Source organism: Pediculus humanus, genomic scaffold (assembly GCF_000006295.1).
Source record: "Pediculus humanus corporis 1103172108290 genomic scaffold, whole genome shotgun sequence".
Classification (NCBI taxonomy): domain Eukaryota; kingdom Metazoa; phylum Arthropoda; class Insecta; order Psocodea; family Pediculidae; genus Pediculus; species Pediculus humanus.
The window spans coordinates 307,214-326,758 of NW_002987859.1; the positions used below are offsets into that span (position 1 = coordinate 307,214).

At 28.6% G+C, this 19,545-nt stretch overlaps 2 protein-coding genes across 2 annotated transcripts in view; one reads left to right on the top strand and one right to left on the bottom strand.

Annotated features, from left to right (window-relative positions):
* Phum_PHUM537490 (Valyl-tRNA synthetase, putative) overlaps positions 1-19,545 on the top strand; it is a gene marked incomplete at both ends in the record, with an annotated part of 35,508 nt that overhangs the window by 6,219 nt on the left and 9,744 nt on the right. The window contains one exon of the mRNA XM_002431570.1: positions 18,440-18,604. Within this exon, the coding sequence (XP_002431615.1) occupies positions 18,440-18,604 (165 nt within the window). The remainder of the gene's footprint in view (positions 1-18,439; positions 18,605-19,545) is intronic.
* Positions 10,051-11,928, bottom strand: Phum_PHUM537500 (Excitatory amino acid transporter, putative; the record flags this gene model as incomplete). Its single annotated transcript, XM_002431571.1, has 2 exons — positions 10,051-11,414; positions 11,877-11,928. 2 exons carry the CDS (start codon positions 11,926-11,928, stop codon positions 10,051-10,053), a joined length of 1,416 nt encoding a protein of 471 aa, XP_002431616.1.

Sequence of the window (19,545 nt, forward strand, 5' to 3'; positions counted from 1 at the left end):
ATTATCTGGATTTGTTGTCCTACTTTGTTAAATATCCCTAGCAATGGCGATTGTTTAGCGAAAAAAAAAAACGCTTTTACAACGGCATTTTTTCGACAAATAATTCGTACGTTTAATTTCTAAGGAAAAAGAATCACACGTCACGGCATTGCCGCCAACCTGAATTGCAAAAAAAAAAAAAAAAAAAAAAAAAAAAAAAACGAGTTTGGTTTGGTACTCGTTGTTGTTGTTGTTGTTGTTGTTTTTGTTGTTTTTTGTATGCTTTGTAAAATATGCCCTTGAACTTTTAACGTGTGCTTTTTTCTTTTGTGTATTTTATTACGTAGGAAGGTGCGGACATTTTTTAATTTTGACGCTTTTCTACGCACTAAAATCATTTGAAATTAGATTTATACGGAAAAATATTTCTTTTGTTGGAAAATTTTCTTGGAAAAGTGTTTGCAACCTCCTCCTCTCTTATAAATATTGGCGATTAATTTTCATTCTTTATGTAAATGAAAGGTTTTTTTTTTAAAAAAATGGGATCAATGATTTCGAAATGTTGTCTCTCCTTCTCTCCTCCTCTCTCTCTCTCTCTCTCTCTCTATCTATCTATCTCTCTCTCTCTCTCTCTCTCTCTCTATCTATCTATCTCTCTCTCTCTCTCTCTCTCTCTCTCTCTCTCTCTTTGTGGTACCTTGAAATAAAAAATTTTTAATGTAGATTAAAAAGGAGTTGAGGAAATTTGGTTTTTTTTTTTTTTTTAAAGATTTTAAATGAGATTTTAAAATTTTGTAACGGTTAAACGTAATAATAATAATAATGATAGTAGTATTACACGAAATGTTGCCGCGTGTAAAAATGAAAGGAATAATAATAATAATAATATAACAGTACTAAAGATATCGTTTAAAAAAAAAAAAAAAAAACGCGTTTAACGAAGATTTTTAGTAAAAACGTGAAAAGGGAAAAAAAAAAAAGTCGTTTGATTTATTATTATTATTATTTGCAAAAAGGTAATAAGGTTGTTGTGAATGGTTGTTTATGAGAAATTGAGAATATGGGCAATCGAGAAATTAAACCTGAAATTAAACGCTATCAAATGAAAAAAAAAACAGAAAAAAAAATAACAAGTGTGAAAATGATAAAATTTTTTATTACGAGATTGAATAATAACGAAAATAATAATAAAAAAATAAAAAAAATAAATAAATTCTTATCAATTCGTAGTGTTTACTTACGTGAAATAATTTTTCACTTGTTTTTTATAATAACCTTTTTTTTTTTTTTTTTAATTGTTTTCTTTTTATTAATAAAAAAAATAAGGGAAAACGCGCGTTTTTCTCCATTTTTAATTAATTGTAAAAATTTTTAATTCGTGATATTCGTTAGGTTGGCAATCGTTCATTTTTTTTTTTTAATTTTTCCGGTTTTTTTATCCGTTCGAATTTTTAAATAATGATTACGATTTTTATTTTTATTCGTTTTTTTTTAAAATAAGAAAAATTATCGATACGGGAGCCAAAAAAAATTTTTTTTTCTCGTGCGAACGGTTTTTTATTTCTATTCGCCCCCCTCCCTCACCCCCCCCCGTAAGGGTCTCGAAAGGTATTTTACAAATTTATTCTTTTGTTCGGAAATTTTTTTTTTTTTTTGGTTAAATTTTTAAAAAACGTGTTTCGCGGAGGGTTTATCACGATTTTTCCGATTTTAATCGGTAATTAGTTATCGCCATCGTATTCCCCCCCCCAAATAAAAACGAAATAATAATAATAATAATAATAATAATTGCCATTTTGAGATTCGTTTTAAAGGTTTTTAATAAATAATAATTAATTAATTAAGGGGAAGCGCGAAGCTCGTTTGATGTTTTTTTTTTTTTTTTTTTTTTTTTTTTTTTTTTTTTTTTTGGGGAGGAAAAAAAACCAAAAAAAGGGCCCCAAAGGCAATTCCCTTGTTTTCGGGCCCCCCCCCCCCCCCCCCCCCCCCCCCCAGGGGGGGGGGAAAAACCCGGACGTTTGTTTCCCCCCCAAAAAAATTTTTTGCTTTGTAAAAAAAAAAAAAAAAAAAAAAAAGTAAAAAAAAGTAATTTACGGTAACGAATATAAATTTTAATGAGTTTTTTTTTTTTTTTTTTTTTTTTTTTTTTTTTTCACAAGGACGCGTGCGACACACATTTTCAACATTTGAGTACCTTGGAAAAATTTGAAATTTTTAACGATTATTTTTAATACCCGTTCTCATGAGGAAAAACAATAACAATAACAAAACAAAAATATTCAAAATGGTCGTGAAAAGAAAAATTTATTTATTTAAACGAGATTGTTTATTGCGAATTGTAGTAGTTATATATACAGACACGTTCGAATTCGAATGCGAATGTGACGGAATGAATGAATGAATGAATGAATAAATGAACGTACGAATGAATTGGTTGACACGGTGTTGCTGTTGCTGTTGCTGTTGCTCTTGTAGCATTTTTGCAGATTCGTTTTTATTATTATTAATATTTCTTTTTTCTTTCGATACAGCTACGAATTTTTTTTGTGCCTGCCCCTCAGGTGTTGAAAAAATGATTTAAAAATGCGTAAAAAAATTGCCGTCGTGCGATCGAATGAATGAATGAATGAATGGAAATATTTTCCGAGGGGGGGAGGGGAAAATTAATTTGCAATTTCGTTCATATTTGATTCATTCACTGTGTTTGGGATGCTGTCGTCTTGGATTTTTTTTTTTTTTTTTTTGTTTTTCATTTGCGTGAGTGAGAAGAAAAATGGCTGTCACGTGAATAATAATCAAACGACAAGATAGTTATTATTATTAATTTTCCATTTTTTTTTTTTTTTTTTTACTTCCACGACGCTTACTTTGATTACTTATTAATAATAATAATAATAATAATAATAATAATAATAATAATAAATCTCATGAATAAATTAATAATTTTTTTTCTCTATTTATCGATAAAATAATTTTTATAAATAAAATAAAAAAAAAAAAGTTTTTTTTTTTTTTATTCCCCCCCCTCTACTTTTCTGCTATCGTAGGAATTTATTTAAATAATTATTCAAGGTTAAACAAAAAAAAATTGTTTATACAAATTATTAACTCGACGTTATTTTTATTTATTTATTTAAAAAAAAAAAAAAAAAAAAATTTTTTTCTATTGATTTTATTGATTTTTAAAAAAAATCGATCGTTTGAATTTTCTTATACTTAATCAAATTTTTTTGGTTGTCAAAATCGTAAACGAAATGATTTTTGTTTATTAATTGTTTGTAATCATTGTTTGTTACATCATCATCATTATCGTCATCGTAAATGTTATTGTTTTCAAAATGGCGAATTTTCCAACTCCGAGTTTTAAAAGTTTTTCCAATAGAAAATTTTCTCTCTATTCTTTAAATTTAATTACGTGTGAATAATTTTTTGAAATCGCGGAATAACGTCTTCATCGCGTTTTTAATACGAAAATAATAATAATTTATATTTTCTTTATTTGTTTCGTGGTAGGTTGGTAGGTAGGTAGGTTTTCCCCCCTCTCTCCCTCCCCACTTTTCAGTCGGTAGGATTCAAACGTGAATGTGACGTGAAAAGAAAAAAAAATTATTATTAATATTAATAATTGAAAATTTTTTATTTTTTATTTTTTGTTTACGAGTCGAAACAGTCAGTACGGGTGGTGGTGGGAGGGAGGTTGTTAAACAATGATGATGAAGGTCGAAGTACGTGTCGAAATATTAATCGGACGGGAAAAGCGGGAATATAGGGGGGGTGGGAAAACAGTTTTTTGTAAAACGATGGGAAAGCAACAGGCTGGAAAGATTAAGGCTCGAATACTTTTTTTTCGTTTTTTTGTTTTTTTTGTGGTTTTTAATGAATAAAAAAAAAAAAAAAAAGCTCAAAAAGCTCATTTGAAAAAATTTTTTTTTTTTTTTTTTTTTTTTGTTAAATCCAAAACGGGATTTTCCAATTTTTTTTTTTTTTTTTTTTGTTTTACGTGAATAAAAATAGGAAAATTTTTTTTTTTTTAAATATAATTCGGATTATTTAAGGTTTTGAGGTTTTTTTTCCCCCTTATTATTATTATTATTATTATTATTATTATTATTATTATTATTACTATTTTTACTTTGTTTATTTTTCTTGTTATTTATTTTTTAATGCCGTTTGATGATCGGATTTGAAACGTAATGAAAAAATTTTTTTACCGAAAATTGTTTTTTTTTTTTTTTTTTTTTTTTTTTTTTTTTGGGTTTCCCAAAAAGGAAAAATTAATACGTAAACGTAATTTCGAAAAGAGGAAAAGGAAATCTCTCTCTCTCTCTCTCTCTTTCTCTCTCTTTCTTTCTTTCTTTCTTTCTTTCTCTTTCTGTCTCTCTCCTCCTCGTGAAGAAAATTTAAAAATGGTTCGATTCATTATGAAAAATAAGGAAAAATGAGGTGATTTTTTTTTCTATAAAGAAAATGAGGAGAACTTGGTCACGTGACGACAATAAGAATAAAAAAATTTTTTAATTTGACGGTTGGTAGCAATGATGATGATAAAAATTTTTTTATTGTTTTCATTTTTTCTCTCTCTGTGCCTTAAAAAAAAAAAAAAAAAAAAAATTATTATTTCTCGTACGAAACAAACGTGTCATTAGAAATTATCACCCGGGAAATTATTTACTCTGTAGCGGAAAAATAATAATAATAATAATAATAATAAACGTGTTTAAATGAAATTTTTATTTTTTTTTTAAATTTATTTTTCGAACGTTATATATTGTCTCTTTTTTTTAAATTTTTATTTTACCTAAAGTGAAACTTTTTGACGAATGTTCTCTCGAATGAGAGGAGGGACGCGTTCTAATAATTGTCGACTCTTTTAATATCCGCCGTTCAACGCAATTACAGGACCGGACGTTTTTTTGCCTTTTTTTTTTTTTTTTTTTTTTTAATGCACTGATAATTTTAATACTTATTTTATTGCATTATTATCATTATCATTATCATTATTATTATTATTATTATTTTTAGCAAATCGTTTTCCCGTTTGTCGAGAAAATTTTATTTTATATTAAATTTTCTTTGGTTTCATCCTATTTTAAATTGACCCGAATCGCGAATGTGAAGGGGATGAGGATGAGGAGGGGGAAGGGGGGGGAGGAGGGGGGGGGGCAAATAATTTTGTTTCTAGAAAAAAAAAGAACAATAATTTCAATTTTTTATTTTGTCGTTGTTTCATTACGTTTGATCGTGACCTGAACTCTTTTTTTTTTTTTTTTAAATCCGATTATCTAGAAAGAAATTGAATTTTTTTTTTTTTTTTTTTACTGATAATATGACATTGAGAGTTGTTCGTGGGTTTTTATTAATAAAAATTTATTATTATTATTATTATTATCGAAATCATTATCATCATCATCATCATCATCGTAAATACGTAATTCTTCTAGAGTAATTCAGTTTTTGTTATTATTATTTTTTTTTTTTTTGTAAAGTATTTAAAAAAAAATTTCAATTAAACGTGAAAATAGTTTTTTTTTTTCTCTCTCTCTCTCTCTCTCTCTCTCGCTACTTGTTCGTATTATCAGGTTGTCTATTATCTTTTGTCTGGTTGTAAAGTGCGTGTGCGTGTGCGTGTGCGTGTGTTTATAAAAAAAAAACAAATGAAGGAAATTATTTACTTGTTATCACTCTGCCTCTTCTCTTGCGAATATGAAAATTTTTACAAAATTTAATTGATTCCTTAGGAAAATAAAAAAAAATAAGAAAAACAAACAAAAAGGTGTGTTTTGTATAAGGAAGGAGAATTGTTGTTGTTGTTGTTTGTCTGTTTGTAATCTTACAAATGTGTAGTAGGAAAGTCAATTATCGCGGATTCAATAGCTTTTTTTTTTTTTTTTTTTATTTTTTTTTTTTATTATTTTTCACCGGGAAGCAAAAAAAAAATTGTTTACTCCTGACGTTACGTAATAAAGCTTCGTTATGTTCGCGTAATTTTTAATTTTTATTATTATTATTATTATTATTATTATTATTATTATTATTATTATCGTTTTTCACGCTCGAAAAAATTTCGCGTTAATTATATTTTTTTTAAATAAAAAAAAAAAAAATTACAAACAAACAAACAAACAATCTCGGATGTTATTATTTATTTTTTTTTTTTTGTTTGTTGTTTCTCATCGACTTAGCTCGCGAGGAAAAAGGTTTTTTTTTTTTTTTTGGGGGGGGGAAAGGGGAGAGAAAGGAAAAGAGGTGTAAATAAAAAAAAAAAAGTCAATAACGCAAAGGATTTGACGTGGTGGTGGTAGTGGTAGGAGGTGGAAGAGTGAAAGCGTTTTTTTTAAAAAAAAAAAAAGGTCGGATGGGAAAAAGTAAAAATAAAAAAGAAAAAAAAAAAGATGGACGACGGGGAACAAACGAGACAGGGGCCAAAAAAATTTTTTTTGCATATAAATGAGAAGAGGTTCGAAGGGAAAATTGTCGCGCATCGTACGACGAATTAAATGATCGTTTTATTCGTTTTGTCGTTGTTGACACAGATTTTTTGGGTTTGTCGTTATCTCCTAGTGACATTAATAACTTTTTGTAACCTATTTAAATTTCATTCTTTTCTTTTCATCATTTGAATAAAAGAGTTTATTTATAAATAAATTTTCTTTTGTAAAATCCCGGCAGTGTGTAAAGAACAAGAGAGAGAGAGAGAGAGAGAGAGAATGAAAGGACTAATAAAAGTCGCTATCGATAATTATTTAAGTAAAAAGGATGGAAGGTTGTTTGTTATACGAAAACACGCGCACACGCACGCACGCACGCACGCACAAATCGTTTTGTAAATGTCAACCTCGTTCGACGTCGTTTTTTAATAAAAAAAATTTTTTTTTTTTGTTTGATTGTCGAGAGTAAATCTCATTTAAAATAATAATAATAATAATAATAATAATAATAATAATAATAATAACTAATAATTTAAATAATTATTTTGCTTTGTTAATTTTAATTTAACTGGGAGTCGGGAGCTGGGAGGGGGGGGAAAGGGGGGAAAAAACAATTTTGTTAAGAATTTAAATTGATTTTATTATTATTATTTTTTTTTTTCGTGAGGAAAAGAGAAAGAGAGAGAAAGAGTGTGTGTGTGAGAGAGAGAAAAAAACCGAAAAATAAATTTAAATGTGTGTGAATTTTTTTTTATTTAAGTTTTACATAATTCAATATTGAAAAAATAAAAAAAAAAAGAAAGAAAAAAAGAAAATTTTCTTTTTTTTTTTTTTTTTTTTTTTGTTTCAATGGCGGATGATTTTGGCATTAAGCCCGAAAATGTTGAGGCCATGAGAATTTTAATGTTGGAATAATCGTGGATATCAATCATCGACGAATTCACCATTTTTTCTTTTCTTTTATTTTTCCACGTTTATTTTTTTTATTTTTTTTTTTTTTTGATATTAAAATATTTTGCAAATGGCGGGGAGAGGTCGAATTTCGCGCGTTTTTTTTTTTTTTTTGGAATCGTCCGTTTGTCCGTTCGTTCGTCTCGTTGTACAAATAATAAAATGACATTAAACACTTTTTAAAATGATTATTCGTTTTGCCAAATGAAAGAAATATTTCATTGCTTTAAAAATGAGAAAATCATATTGAATTGCCGGAAACAATTTTGTTGTTGTCGTTGTTGTTGTTTCTTTCTTTAATACTCACACGAAGATTACGATGGTTGAATAATGTGATTTTAAATTTCTTATTGTTTGTTTGTTTGTTTGTTAAACAATCGTTGGGGGGTCGGTCGAGCATGAGTTGAATGTTGTTGTTGTCGGACATTTAAACAAAAAACAAACTTTTTTTTTTTTTTTCGTTTTTTACGTTTTTTTTTTTTTTTTTTTTTCCCTGCCAAAACCTGACGAAATTTTTTAACGATACCTGTTGCTCTTATTATTATTATTATTATTATTATTATTATTATTATTATTATTATTATTTTATTAAATTTTGATTGTTAAAAATCCGCAAAAAATGGAATCGTTCCAAAAAGTTTGACGATTAGAAAATAAAAATGGCCACACAAAAAAAAAATTGTTCTTTTTTTTTTTTTTTTATAATGTTGTCGCCATTGTCGTTCAACGACGATTTCATAATTTCAAATGACGGGAGGGATTTTATTAATTCAATGTTGTTTTTTTTTTTTTTGCCCCTTTTATTAAACGACGACGAGAGCATAAACGACCGACCAAAATGATGATGATGAGAATGATAAAACACATCCAGGAGTTAATTGTTTTTAACTCATTGATTTATTTCTCTTGCCATTGGTTTAGTTTTTTGCATTTGCTAATTCATTTTTTTAATTGTAATTATTATTATTATTATTATTATTATTATTATTACCATTTCGTTTTTTTTTTTTTTTTTTTTTTCCTTATTCAAAGTTTTCCCCCCCAATGAAACGACAAAACACGTGATTTAATTTAGTTCCGGTGGCTCGTAATTGGAACATTTGGAATTTTTGCTAACGTTCCAACATTTACGTTATGTTTTACGCATGAAATTATGCGTGGATTGTTGGTAATAATGATAATGATAATGATAATTTACCTGTTGCCCTACACACCTCGGGGAAATTGTACGAAAAAAAAAAAAAAAAAAAAAAAAAAAAAAAATGGCTTCGTTTCGTAACGAATTAAATTCGAATCGAATTCATTTAATGACAAAATCGGTAGGTAGTATAAGTTTGTAGGTAGGAACGTTATTTGATAGGAGGTCGATAGGAGGTTTACAACCGATAACAGGTTTTCATGTTATCGTTTGTTCAACCGTCGGGTTTGATTTTTTTGAAAACCTGGTCGTGTTGTTTGTTGACCCCTACAACACCTAAACGTGTTTGATTTTTTTTTAAAAGGTTTTCTCGGGTTTAACTGAACGTGTTATGTAGGTTAGACCGATGCTTTCTCTTTCATTGACTGGGTTTAATGTTGTTGTTGTTGTTGTTGTTATTTTCGTCGTCGTCGTCGTCGTTTTCTTGCAGACATTTAAATGGTTCGGAAAGATTTTTTTGTTTTTGTTTTTTCGTTGCAATAATGAGTTGAAAAAAAAAAAAAAAAAAAAAAAAAAAAAATTTCGTAAAAATAAATTAAAAATTATATTATTCGTTTTACCTTTTTTTATGTTTTTTTTTTTACTTTTTTTTTGTTTTAAATCAAGCAACAACATTTACTCGATTTACATAAAATAATATCTACGACACCAGTCCAAAGAATTAATTGATGGACGTTTAAAATTCGTCTCCTTTTCGTTTAGTTTTTCTTTTCACTATAATCTTTGCGACGGGGTTTTTTTTTTTTTTTTTTTTTTTTTTTACTTTTAAGGTTTTAAGGTTTTAAGGTTTTTTTACGTCTTTTTTGTTTTGTTTTGAAATCGTAAAATTACAATGTTGATTAAAACACATTCATTATACATATAGCGAACAACACGCAATATTTTTTTTTTTTTTTTTATATTGTTTAACATTTGATTTTTTTTACTTTACTTTACTTTACTTTACTTTACTTTACTACCTTTTTGTAAAACTTTACCTAAAAACACGACAAACTTTTTTGTTTTTTGTTTTTTAACATTAAAAATTATCAAAATATAACCGGGTTTTTTTTTTTTTTTTTTTTAATAAACATTCGAATCGTAACAAATAATTTGCTAGTATCATTATTATTATCAGACGAATTAATATGTGTTATTAAATTATAAAACTTTTTTAGTCAGCAACGCGAGAAAATCACTTGAGTTTATTGCTATTGTTTTGTTTTTGTTGCAACATAAATAATGGCGAAAAAGTACATTTATTTATTTATTTATTTTAAAAATGGTGTGACTTGTAAGCCTTTTTTGCAGTGGTGACAAAGTAAAAAAAAAAAAAAAAAAAGTAGATTTGAAAAATTAATAATAATAATAATAATTCACATTTCTGTTTATAAAACGTTTTCTCTATAAATATCGATTCTACGAAAATTTTCTTGACATGAGATATTTAACAGTTATTATGAACACAATTGAAAACTTGGGGGGGGGGCGGGGGAAAATTTTTGGTTTTTTTTTTTAATTATCATCATCTTGATCGGCTCCGAGTTTTCCATTCTGAGCATCGGCGTCAAGCATTCCCGGGGGTATAGGGTGTTTACGAAGTTCTCCTTTACTTAAATGGTTCACTATACCCGCTCCGAGAGAGTCACCTAATACGTTAATAGTCGTTCTAAATCTATCGAGAAGCCAATCACAAGCAATAATTAGTGTTACGTCTTCGGCGGGGAGTCCCACGGTGTCCAAAACCATAACCATCGTTACCAAGCCAGCTTGGGGTATTCCGGCTGCGCCTATACTCGCGGCAGTTGCCGTTATAGACACAGCGATAACTTGACCCAAAGAAAGAGAAATACCTCGAACTTGCGAGATAAACAAAGCGGCAACGGCTTCGTACAAAGCGGTGCCGTCCATGTTTATGGTCGCTCCTATGGGCATGACGAATCTCGCGACACGCGGATCAACTCCGTTTTTGTCTTCCAAACAACCGATGGCAATGGGTAGGGTCGCCGAGCTAGAGGCAGTTCCGAAAGCAGTCGCAAGAGCCTCTCCCATGTTTCCGATGTAGCGGAAAGGAAGAGTTCTCGTGACGATTGAAAAAATTGTGGGTAGGATGACGAAACCGTGAACCAAGAGTCCGACCAAAACCGTCATGAAGTACATTCCCAATTGACCGATGATGACTTCGAAACTTTCCATTTCTAAAATTTTTGACGACACTAAAAAGAAGACTCCGATCGGCGAGACCCAAATGACCCATCCGGTAATTATCATCATGCAATGTCCGAGACAGCTGAAGAAATTTAGAAGAGGCGAACCTTCTTTACCCATTTTTCCAAGGGTGATTCCTAAAACGGTTGAAAATACAACCAAACCGAGAATGTTGGTTCCGTCAGCGTATTCGTGAGATATTTCCCATTCCATGATAGGTGCTAGAGTGCCGTTGGGCAAAGTTTGAGGTTTTAATACTGTTCTGTATTGAGATATGCATGCCTGAACTAAATTCGGCGGGAACATGTTTCTAACGAGGTCCATAAGAGTGTCGGCCGTCGTGACATTTCTCGAAGATCCAGCCCTCACGATCGACGAAGAATCACCCTGACCGGGATGTATTGCAATGACCAATATGATACCTTCCACGACCGCAATCATGGTTGTCGTCATGTAAAAAAACACGGCTCGTCCACCTATTCTACCGGAAAGACTTAAATCCAAACTACCGATAGCGGAGACTAGAGATGCAACAATTAGTGGTAAAATCAACGATTTTAACATTCGAAGAAACAAATCTCCGATGTATTGAACATACATAATTTCTCTTGCCGGCCATTTTGTTTCTCTAGATGTCCGAAGAATAATTCCTAAGACGGCACCACCGACAACTCCGAACACGGTCAAAAGTGTTAAAGCGTTTTTACGAAGACACGTTTTAACTTTTTCTCGTCCCGTTGGAGGCATTTTAACTTTTTTTTTTTTTTTTATTATTATTATTATTATTTTAAAGTTTTTTTTTTAAAAAATTATTTTCACTCTCTGATAAAACAAACAATAAAAAAAAAAAAGTTATCGTCGTCGTTCGATTTCGGAATTACAAAAAACGAAACTTTTTTTTTTTTTTTTTTTTTTAAAACAAACAAACTTTCCGACGAATATTAAAAACGGAAAAACAACCGAAAAATAATAATAATAATAATAATAATAATAATAATAATAAAGAAACGTGAAATTAATTAAACTTTAAAATAATAAAAAAAGGAAAAAAAAAAGCGATGACATGCGCGATTATATAAAACCACTTGTATTCACGGCTTTCGTACATGAGCGGATTCCCTCGACTCACCAACGCGACCAACTGAACTCTCTTAACTGTATCTCGTATATCCGTACGCCATCCATCCGCAACTTCGTTTTACGCATCTCGTTCCACGACCTCGCTTATAGTTTTTCCTCCCGTTTTCCTCGCTTTATTTTATTTATTCGGCATATCTTAAAGCGCTTTTTTGTGATCAATTCTTTACTTTTATATTTTTCTCGTTTAAAAACAAAAGTGGTGGGGGTATATCACTCTCTCTCTCTCTCTCTCACGCACGCACGCACACGCACGCGTAATTTTATTATTATTATTTATAAGTTTAGTCTAAACTATAAAAGAAAAACTAATCGTTCGGCCATTTTTTTTTACAAACGACCGGAAAATGTTACTTTATATTATTATTATTATTGTTATTTGATGACGTCGTTTCCCCCCCTCCGATTTAAATTATTTATTTATTAAAAAAAAAAATGTTTTTTTGGGGGGCTAATTAATTTGATAGAGAAGTATAATAATAATTTATTAATTTATTGTACGAATATCAAATTAATGAAATGAATTTTTTTTTCTTTTTTTTTTTTTGGGGGGGGCCTCTCCTCTTCATTAATTTTCAAGTAGGTGGTGGTGGTGGTGGTGGTGGTTTTCATTTGGAAAATTAATTTTCTTTTTTTCTTTTTCTTTCTTTTGCGATAATTGTCGTCATTTTGAAAATTAATAAATTTAAAAGAATGAAGGATAAAAGTCGTAATAAAATTTTGTTTTTTGATGTCGTTGCGTAAATTTTAAAAAGGTGGGAATCCCCTGTTAATTTGATTTGATTTTCTTTTTTCTCTCTCTCCTCTTCCTCCTCCTCCTTCCCCCCATTCGACGATTTTTCCCACAAAATTTTTTTTATCCTCTTTGTAATACGAATGATTTTGATTAATTAAAGTCAGACACGTTTCGACTGTTTGAATGACTTACTTACGACGAAAAAGAAAAAAAAAAAAAAGGAAAATTCAGCAAATAATAAAAGCTTAATCATCAGACACAGAATTTACCTACGTTAGATGGGGGGCAGGAAGCGGGGAGCGGGGGGTGGGGGCGAGCGAGCGAGTATTCATTAGAAAAGAGTTTGTTGAATTTTTTTTTTTTTTTTACGGGAAATGACAGAAAAAAAAAAGAAATTCGTTCGCTTTCTTACGTGTTTTTAAATTATTCGTTATTGTCTAGCGCCCCGTTTTTTTTTTTTTTTTTTTCATAATTTCACCTTATCGTTGTTCATGTAATTAATGTATTTAAAACAAAAACTTGGCTAATTGTGCGATTTGTAAATTTTTTTTTTTACGAAACGTTTCCAATTAAAAAAAAAAAAAAAGAATTTCTTCAATAATTTTAATTAATTTAATTTAATTTAATTTAATTCAAATTTTTTTTTTTTGCTTTGAAAAATTATTTATTAAAATGGTGGCAGTTATTATTATTAATTGATTTCGATTTTTTCGTTTGTTTGTTTGTTCGTTTGTTTTGTTTGTTGATTTTCCAACAACTCGTCGTTGAATTTTTATTATTATTATTATTATTCTGTTTTATTAGCTTAGAATTGCATTAAATTATAATTTAGTAGGTCAATTTTTACTAAATGTTAACCAGGTCATCATCATTATTATCATCATCATCATCATCATCATTTAATAAATGAATTTTCTCTTACGAGATAATGATAATTGTTGAAAAAAAAAATTGTAATTATTATTATTGTGAATGGATTACTATTATTACTCTTGTTGTTGTTGTTGTTGTCGTTGTTGATTGTCATTTTGTCTTCTGCTTTTTTTCTTTTTAAATGTTGGGGGGGTGGGGTAGGAAAAACAAAAAATGATGAAATTTTCGAGTTGTTATTATTAGCGTTAAGTGACAATTGAATAATTATTACGAATTCGAACAGTTGGTTTTTTTATCAAACGCAAAAGGAAAAGAATAATTAAAAAAATTTTCTTTTTTTTTTGGGGGGGTCCGTTTTTAATTATTTTTTCATTTGCGTCGTATAAAAATTTATGACTGACCTCAAAATTAAAAATTGAAAAATTGTTACATTTAAGGATTTTTTTTTTTTTTTTTTTACCTCCTCTGACGATGTTTTTTGCAAACGCCCACAAATTGTTCACACGAGGCAATTAAGAAAAGTTTGTTTGGGGGGGGGGGGAGAGTGGCAGAAAGAATTCGTCATTTTGTTCGTTGCCATTGTTGTTGTTGTTGTTGTTGATGATGTTTTGAACGGGATGAAATGATTTATTTATTTATTTCCGTTTCGAGTTACGTGTACGATTGATTGTAATAATAACCATCATCATTATGGTGATTTTTTTTTAGAAAAAAAAAACTAAAGTTATTAATGTTTTGTTTAACATCATAATCGAGTAGTCAATAATGATGATGATGATGATGATGATGATGATAATGATGATGAGACGCGCACCACCCTCGTGAAAAGTATTTTAAAATTAAAAAAATTTTTTTTTTTTTCGATGTCGAACAAACAATTTAATTAACTTCTCCTGTCGTCCTTTTGACATTTTTCAACTCTCTCTCGCGCATTTTCCCTCTCTCTCTCTCTGTTTTTTTTCCGACCGATATTACCCCCCCCCCCCATAACGATTGTAGCAGGTACCCGCACGGTAGAAGGAAAATGCTTTTCGTACCCACGTGGTCTCGATTAAAATTTTCATTTTTCTCATTCATTAAAAAGTTTTTCATTGACGAAAACTAATAAGAATGTTTTATCATTATTATCATTATTATTATCATTATTATTATCATTATTATTTGTTAAATTTTCGAGTAATTAAGCCACGGCGAATAGGGAAAAAGAAAAAAAAATAAGTAACAACAACGTAAAACCTCGTTCTGTTTTCTCTTATCCGTTTCCGGTGTCAAAGTTTTTTTTAAAGGAAAAGAGGGAAGGAGGGGAGAGGAGGGGGCAGGGGAGGGAATGGGAAACATGACGAAAGAATTTTTGTTTTTTTTTTTTGTTATTTTAATTTGAATTTTATTTTTCTTTTCGAAAAAAAAAAAGAAAAAATTAAAACAAAGAACAAGAAATACATTGTTTGTTGTTTTCCGTGCGACGTTTTTTTTTTTTTTTTTTTGTTTTCCCAACGATTGATTCACGTTATTATATTCGTCTCACCGTTTGTTTTTTGGGGGGGGGTGGATGGGTTGGGGGGGTTTGATTTTTTATTTTGTTATTTTTTTGTCCCGAATTTTTTTTTTTTTTTTTTCCCTCTAGCAAACAATTCATTAAAAAAATTTTTTTTTGAATTTTTTTTTTTTTTTTTTTTTTATTAAGTCTCAGGTTCCAGTTTTGCCAACATCGAAATTGTCGAATCGAATTCGATTGACAGTCGATTTTTTAAAAAAAAAAGTAATTTTATTTGGCTTCTTTTTTTTTTTTTTAAAGGAAAAAAAAGATATAAAAATTTGATTTTTATTTTTTATTTAGGAAATTTAGTTTATCGATTGATTTTGTGTCAAATAAAAAAAAAAAAAAAAAAAAGTTTTCTCCCCCTTTTTATACACCTTTGATTTTCGGTTTTTTTTTTTTTGTGGGGGAAAAAAAAGGAAAGCGGGGGGTAGTGTGTGGGGGTGGTTTAAAAGTTTATTTGAAAAATTATAATTAAAAATAAATAAATAATAATAATAATATTTTATATTAAAAAAAGAAAAGAAAAGAGAAGAAAATTATTATTATTTTTTTTTTTTTCATTTCGTTTATTTTTTGTGTTTTCCGTTTGAAAATGACGTCAGTTTCCGGTACTTTTTTTTTATATTTTTTTTCCATCGGGAAATTTCTTTTTACTTTCATTTTCTTTTTACTTTTCTTTTTTCTTTTTTCATTTTTCATTTTTGATTTCGATTTTGGAAAAGTTGACAATAGAAAATGTCTTAATCATGTTGATCATTCGATTTTATTTTTTAAACAACTCTCGCATTATATCGTTTAAGCTCATTTAATTTAACTAAAACAATAATAAATAATAATAATAATAATAATAATAATAATAATAATAATAATAATAATAATAATAACAAAAGCATTTTATTAAATGCGTTTCATTTGCCAATTAATAATAATAAAAAAAAGGAAAAAAAATGAAGTTAAGGTCTCGAACTTTAACTGACTTCTAATTGGCTTAAATGTTTCACATTATTATTATTATTTTTAACTTTTTTTTTGTGTTATTAATTCATCATTTATGTGTTGAGTTTTTTTAAACTAGTTTGAATAATTGTTTTTGAATAGGCTTTCCTGTATTAGAAATATACGACAGACCTTGATGATATCATTTTTGAACAATTTTTGTTTGTTTGTTTGTTAGGAAAATGCAAAAGTAGACACAGACGGTTTGTCTCTCATTTGTATTTATTGCGATTATATTATTATTATTATTCTTTGAGAAGGAAGGACGCAAGGGACAAATGAAAGAGAGAGAGAGAGAGAGAGATTGATTGCAAAATGGAGTTGGTTGATGATAAGAAAGGTTTGGGTGATTATGCCCTTAGGGTCAAAAATTGTTTTTTAATACGATGGGGGGTAGGTACGAAATACCTGAAAATAGTTTATCGATCGATTGAACCAATTTGGATAAGTAAGTGTGATACGTACGTACCTTGGAGAGGAAGAAAAAAAAGTCGTGGGTTCGAATACGTTAAATTTTTTTTTCCTTTTTTTTTTGTTTTTTTTGTTTTTTTTTTTTTTTTATTACGGGGGTTGGTAGCGCGTTCAGGTGTATGACAAAAGCAGAAGAAAAATTTTGTTTATTTACATTACGTAAGAGATGCGGATATAACGATGTATTTAACTCATTTTTATTTTAGGTTATGAATTAATATGTTAATGATTTGTCAGTTACGCTTTGTTGATTACAAATTATTATTATCATTTTCCGATTAAAAATAAAATAATAATAATTATTATTATTATTCTGATTTGGTTAAAACAAGTTTTTCTCGTTTTTCCTCTCGCGTTAAAAAAAAATTTAAATGGAAATAACTTTGTTGGATTTCGTAAGATGTAAGAGTTTCGCAAAAAAAAAAATATGCTCGAGATATCAAGGTATCAAGGTTTTTTGTTTGTCGCGGATAAATTACCGCCCTCAGGTTTTTTTTTTCTAAATGGAAATGGGGGGTTAATTAATCGGTGATGATTTTTAAGTAGTTAAAAAAAAAAAAAGGAAAATTTTTAAACGATGAGTAAACGAGAGCAAAATCGTCATTTCAAAAAAAAAAAATAATGAACGTTAAGCTCAAATCTCTCTCTCTCTCTCTCTCTCTCTCTCTCTAAAGTTTATGTTCGTTACGTAATGGAAAATTATCGTCGATTTGAATAAAAAAAAAAAAAAGAAAAGTTCAAAGAAAAAAATAATAATAATAATAATAAAATGAAAAATGAAGAAAAAAGAATAATTTTAAAATAATATTGTTGTCATTGCAATCCAAATTTTTTTTTTTTCAATGTCTTTATTGATTTTTATTCATCGGTTTTCTTCTTTTTTTTTTTTTTTTCTCGTAAATTTATATTCTTTTTTCCCTCGAAATAAAAAAATTCAAGAAAAAGCAGTAGAAGAGAAGGAGGAGAAGAAGAAGAAAAAAAAGATTATAAGAAAAAATTAAATCATTTTATAAAAATGACATAATGTGGAGAGAGAAAAGAAAAAAAAAAAGAAAAAAGGAGAAAAACGTCAATGACATTTTTTTTTTTTTTTTTAAATAAATTTTTAAAATAAATATTATTTAATTCTTTTTTTTAAAATGTCAAAAATTTATGTATTTTTTTATTTTTTGGCAAATTGATTTGGTTTATTAAATTTAAAACGTCTTTTGACAAAAAATAAAAAATATATTTAATTAAAAAAAATAAAAATAAAAAAATAAAAATTTTGTTTCGCGTTGAATTTTCGATATTGAAATTTCACCTTGGATATATATCGATATTTTAAAAATATTTAGTAAAAATATGATTTTTTTTTTTATTTTTTATTTTTTGACGGTTGGCAAGACTGAAAATTTTAAAAACGAAATTTTTTCTTATGTGAAAATTAGGGTTGTTTTCATGAGTTTTTCCTTATTTTTTCTTTTTTTTTTCCTTTAAAATTGAGTTTAAATTTAAAATTTTTGATTTATTAATTTAAATTATCAAATCGATTTTCCTCTCTCTCTCTCTCTCTCTCTCTCTCTCGTGATCAATCATTTTAAAATAATTTACGGTTGTTAATAATAATAATAATAATAATAATAATATGTGGTGTGTGTGTGTGTGCGCGCATATAAATAAAATGATTAATTTTTATTATCATAATCGAAGAAAAGAAAAAAAAATTAAGTAAGTCAGTTATATAGTAAATTCTTTTTAAATGACATCAAGTGTGACAGCACACATTAAATTCGACGTGGTGATTATTTCAAAACGATTTTTATTATTATTATTATTATTATTATTGTTATGATGATGATGATGATGATGATGATGATGATGTAGTTGGAGTCGAAGCAATTAATTATTTCAATTTTTTTTTTTAATTTTTTTTTAATTTTTAAAATTTTTTTAATTTTCAGGAATCGTATGAAAGGGAGAACGACTCTATGGGTACCCGGGAGCGATCACGCAGGTATCGCGACTCAAGTCGTCGTTGAAAAAATGCTTTGGAAAGACGAACAAAAAACTCGTCACGAAATCGGACGGGAAAAATTCATACAAAAAGTTTGGGAATGGAAAAACGCGTAAGTTTTCTTTTTTTCTTTTTTTTTTTTTTTTTTCCCTCCACTTCTTCTTGTTTAATGAGTTTCGAGATGAGACAAAAAGGAAAAGAAAAAGAAAAACGGAAAATGGGAAACGCGTTTTCACGCTGACAACAAAATTTCCAAGACGTTTTTTTTTTTTTTTGCTGACACTTTGGTAGTTGGTTAGTGACACGTCGTTTAAAAGTTTTCGTAACGATGAATAAAAATGTTTTGTCGTCCGTTTAAAATTTGTTCTCACTTTTACTTGTTTTTCTTTTTTTAAACGATTTCGATCGAATTTATATAATTATTATTATTATTATCATTATTATTATTATTATTATTATTATTATTATTATTATTATTATTATTATTATTATGTCCACTATTAAACACGACAAGGCTCTTATTTGTCGGGGTTTTTAAGTATTTATCCCAGGTTTCTACCCGATTCCTCAGGGACAAATACTCGAATTTCGGTGGTGCTACTTATAATATTTTCCGAAGAATGTGGGCCGTCCCACATAGTGCGATTTCCTGGATGGTTTCTTCTTTTAGGTTCTTCATAATCTTCTTTAAATTTCCTTTCATTGAATGTGGCATGGCTCCCAATGCTCCCACGATGACCGGAATCGTTTCTGTTTTTGTTCCCCACATCCTGGTTATTTCGATTTCCAAATTTCTATATTTCAGCCTTTTGTCTGCTTCTTTGGCTGTCTGGTGTTTTTTTCTGCCGGCACGGATACCTCAATTAACTTACACCATTTTTCCGCATTATGCCTGAGTATGATATCCGGTTTGTTAGCTGGCACAGTTCTATCAGTGTGGATTTGTTGATCATATAGAACTGTGCATGGACCTACTGTCGTAACCGGGCTTGGAATGTGGTTGTACCACTCCTTGGGTAATCCATCCATTCCATATTCTCGGCATATACTCCA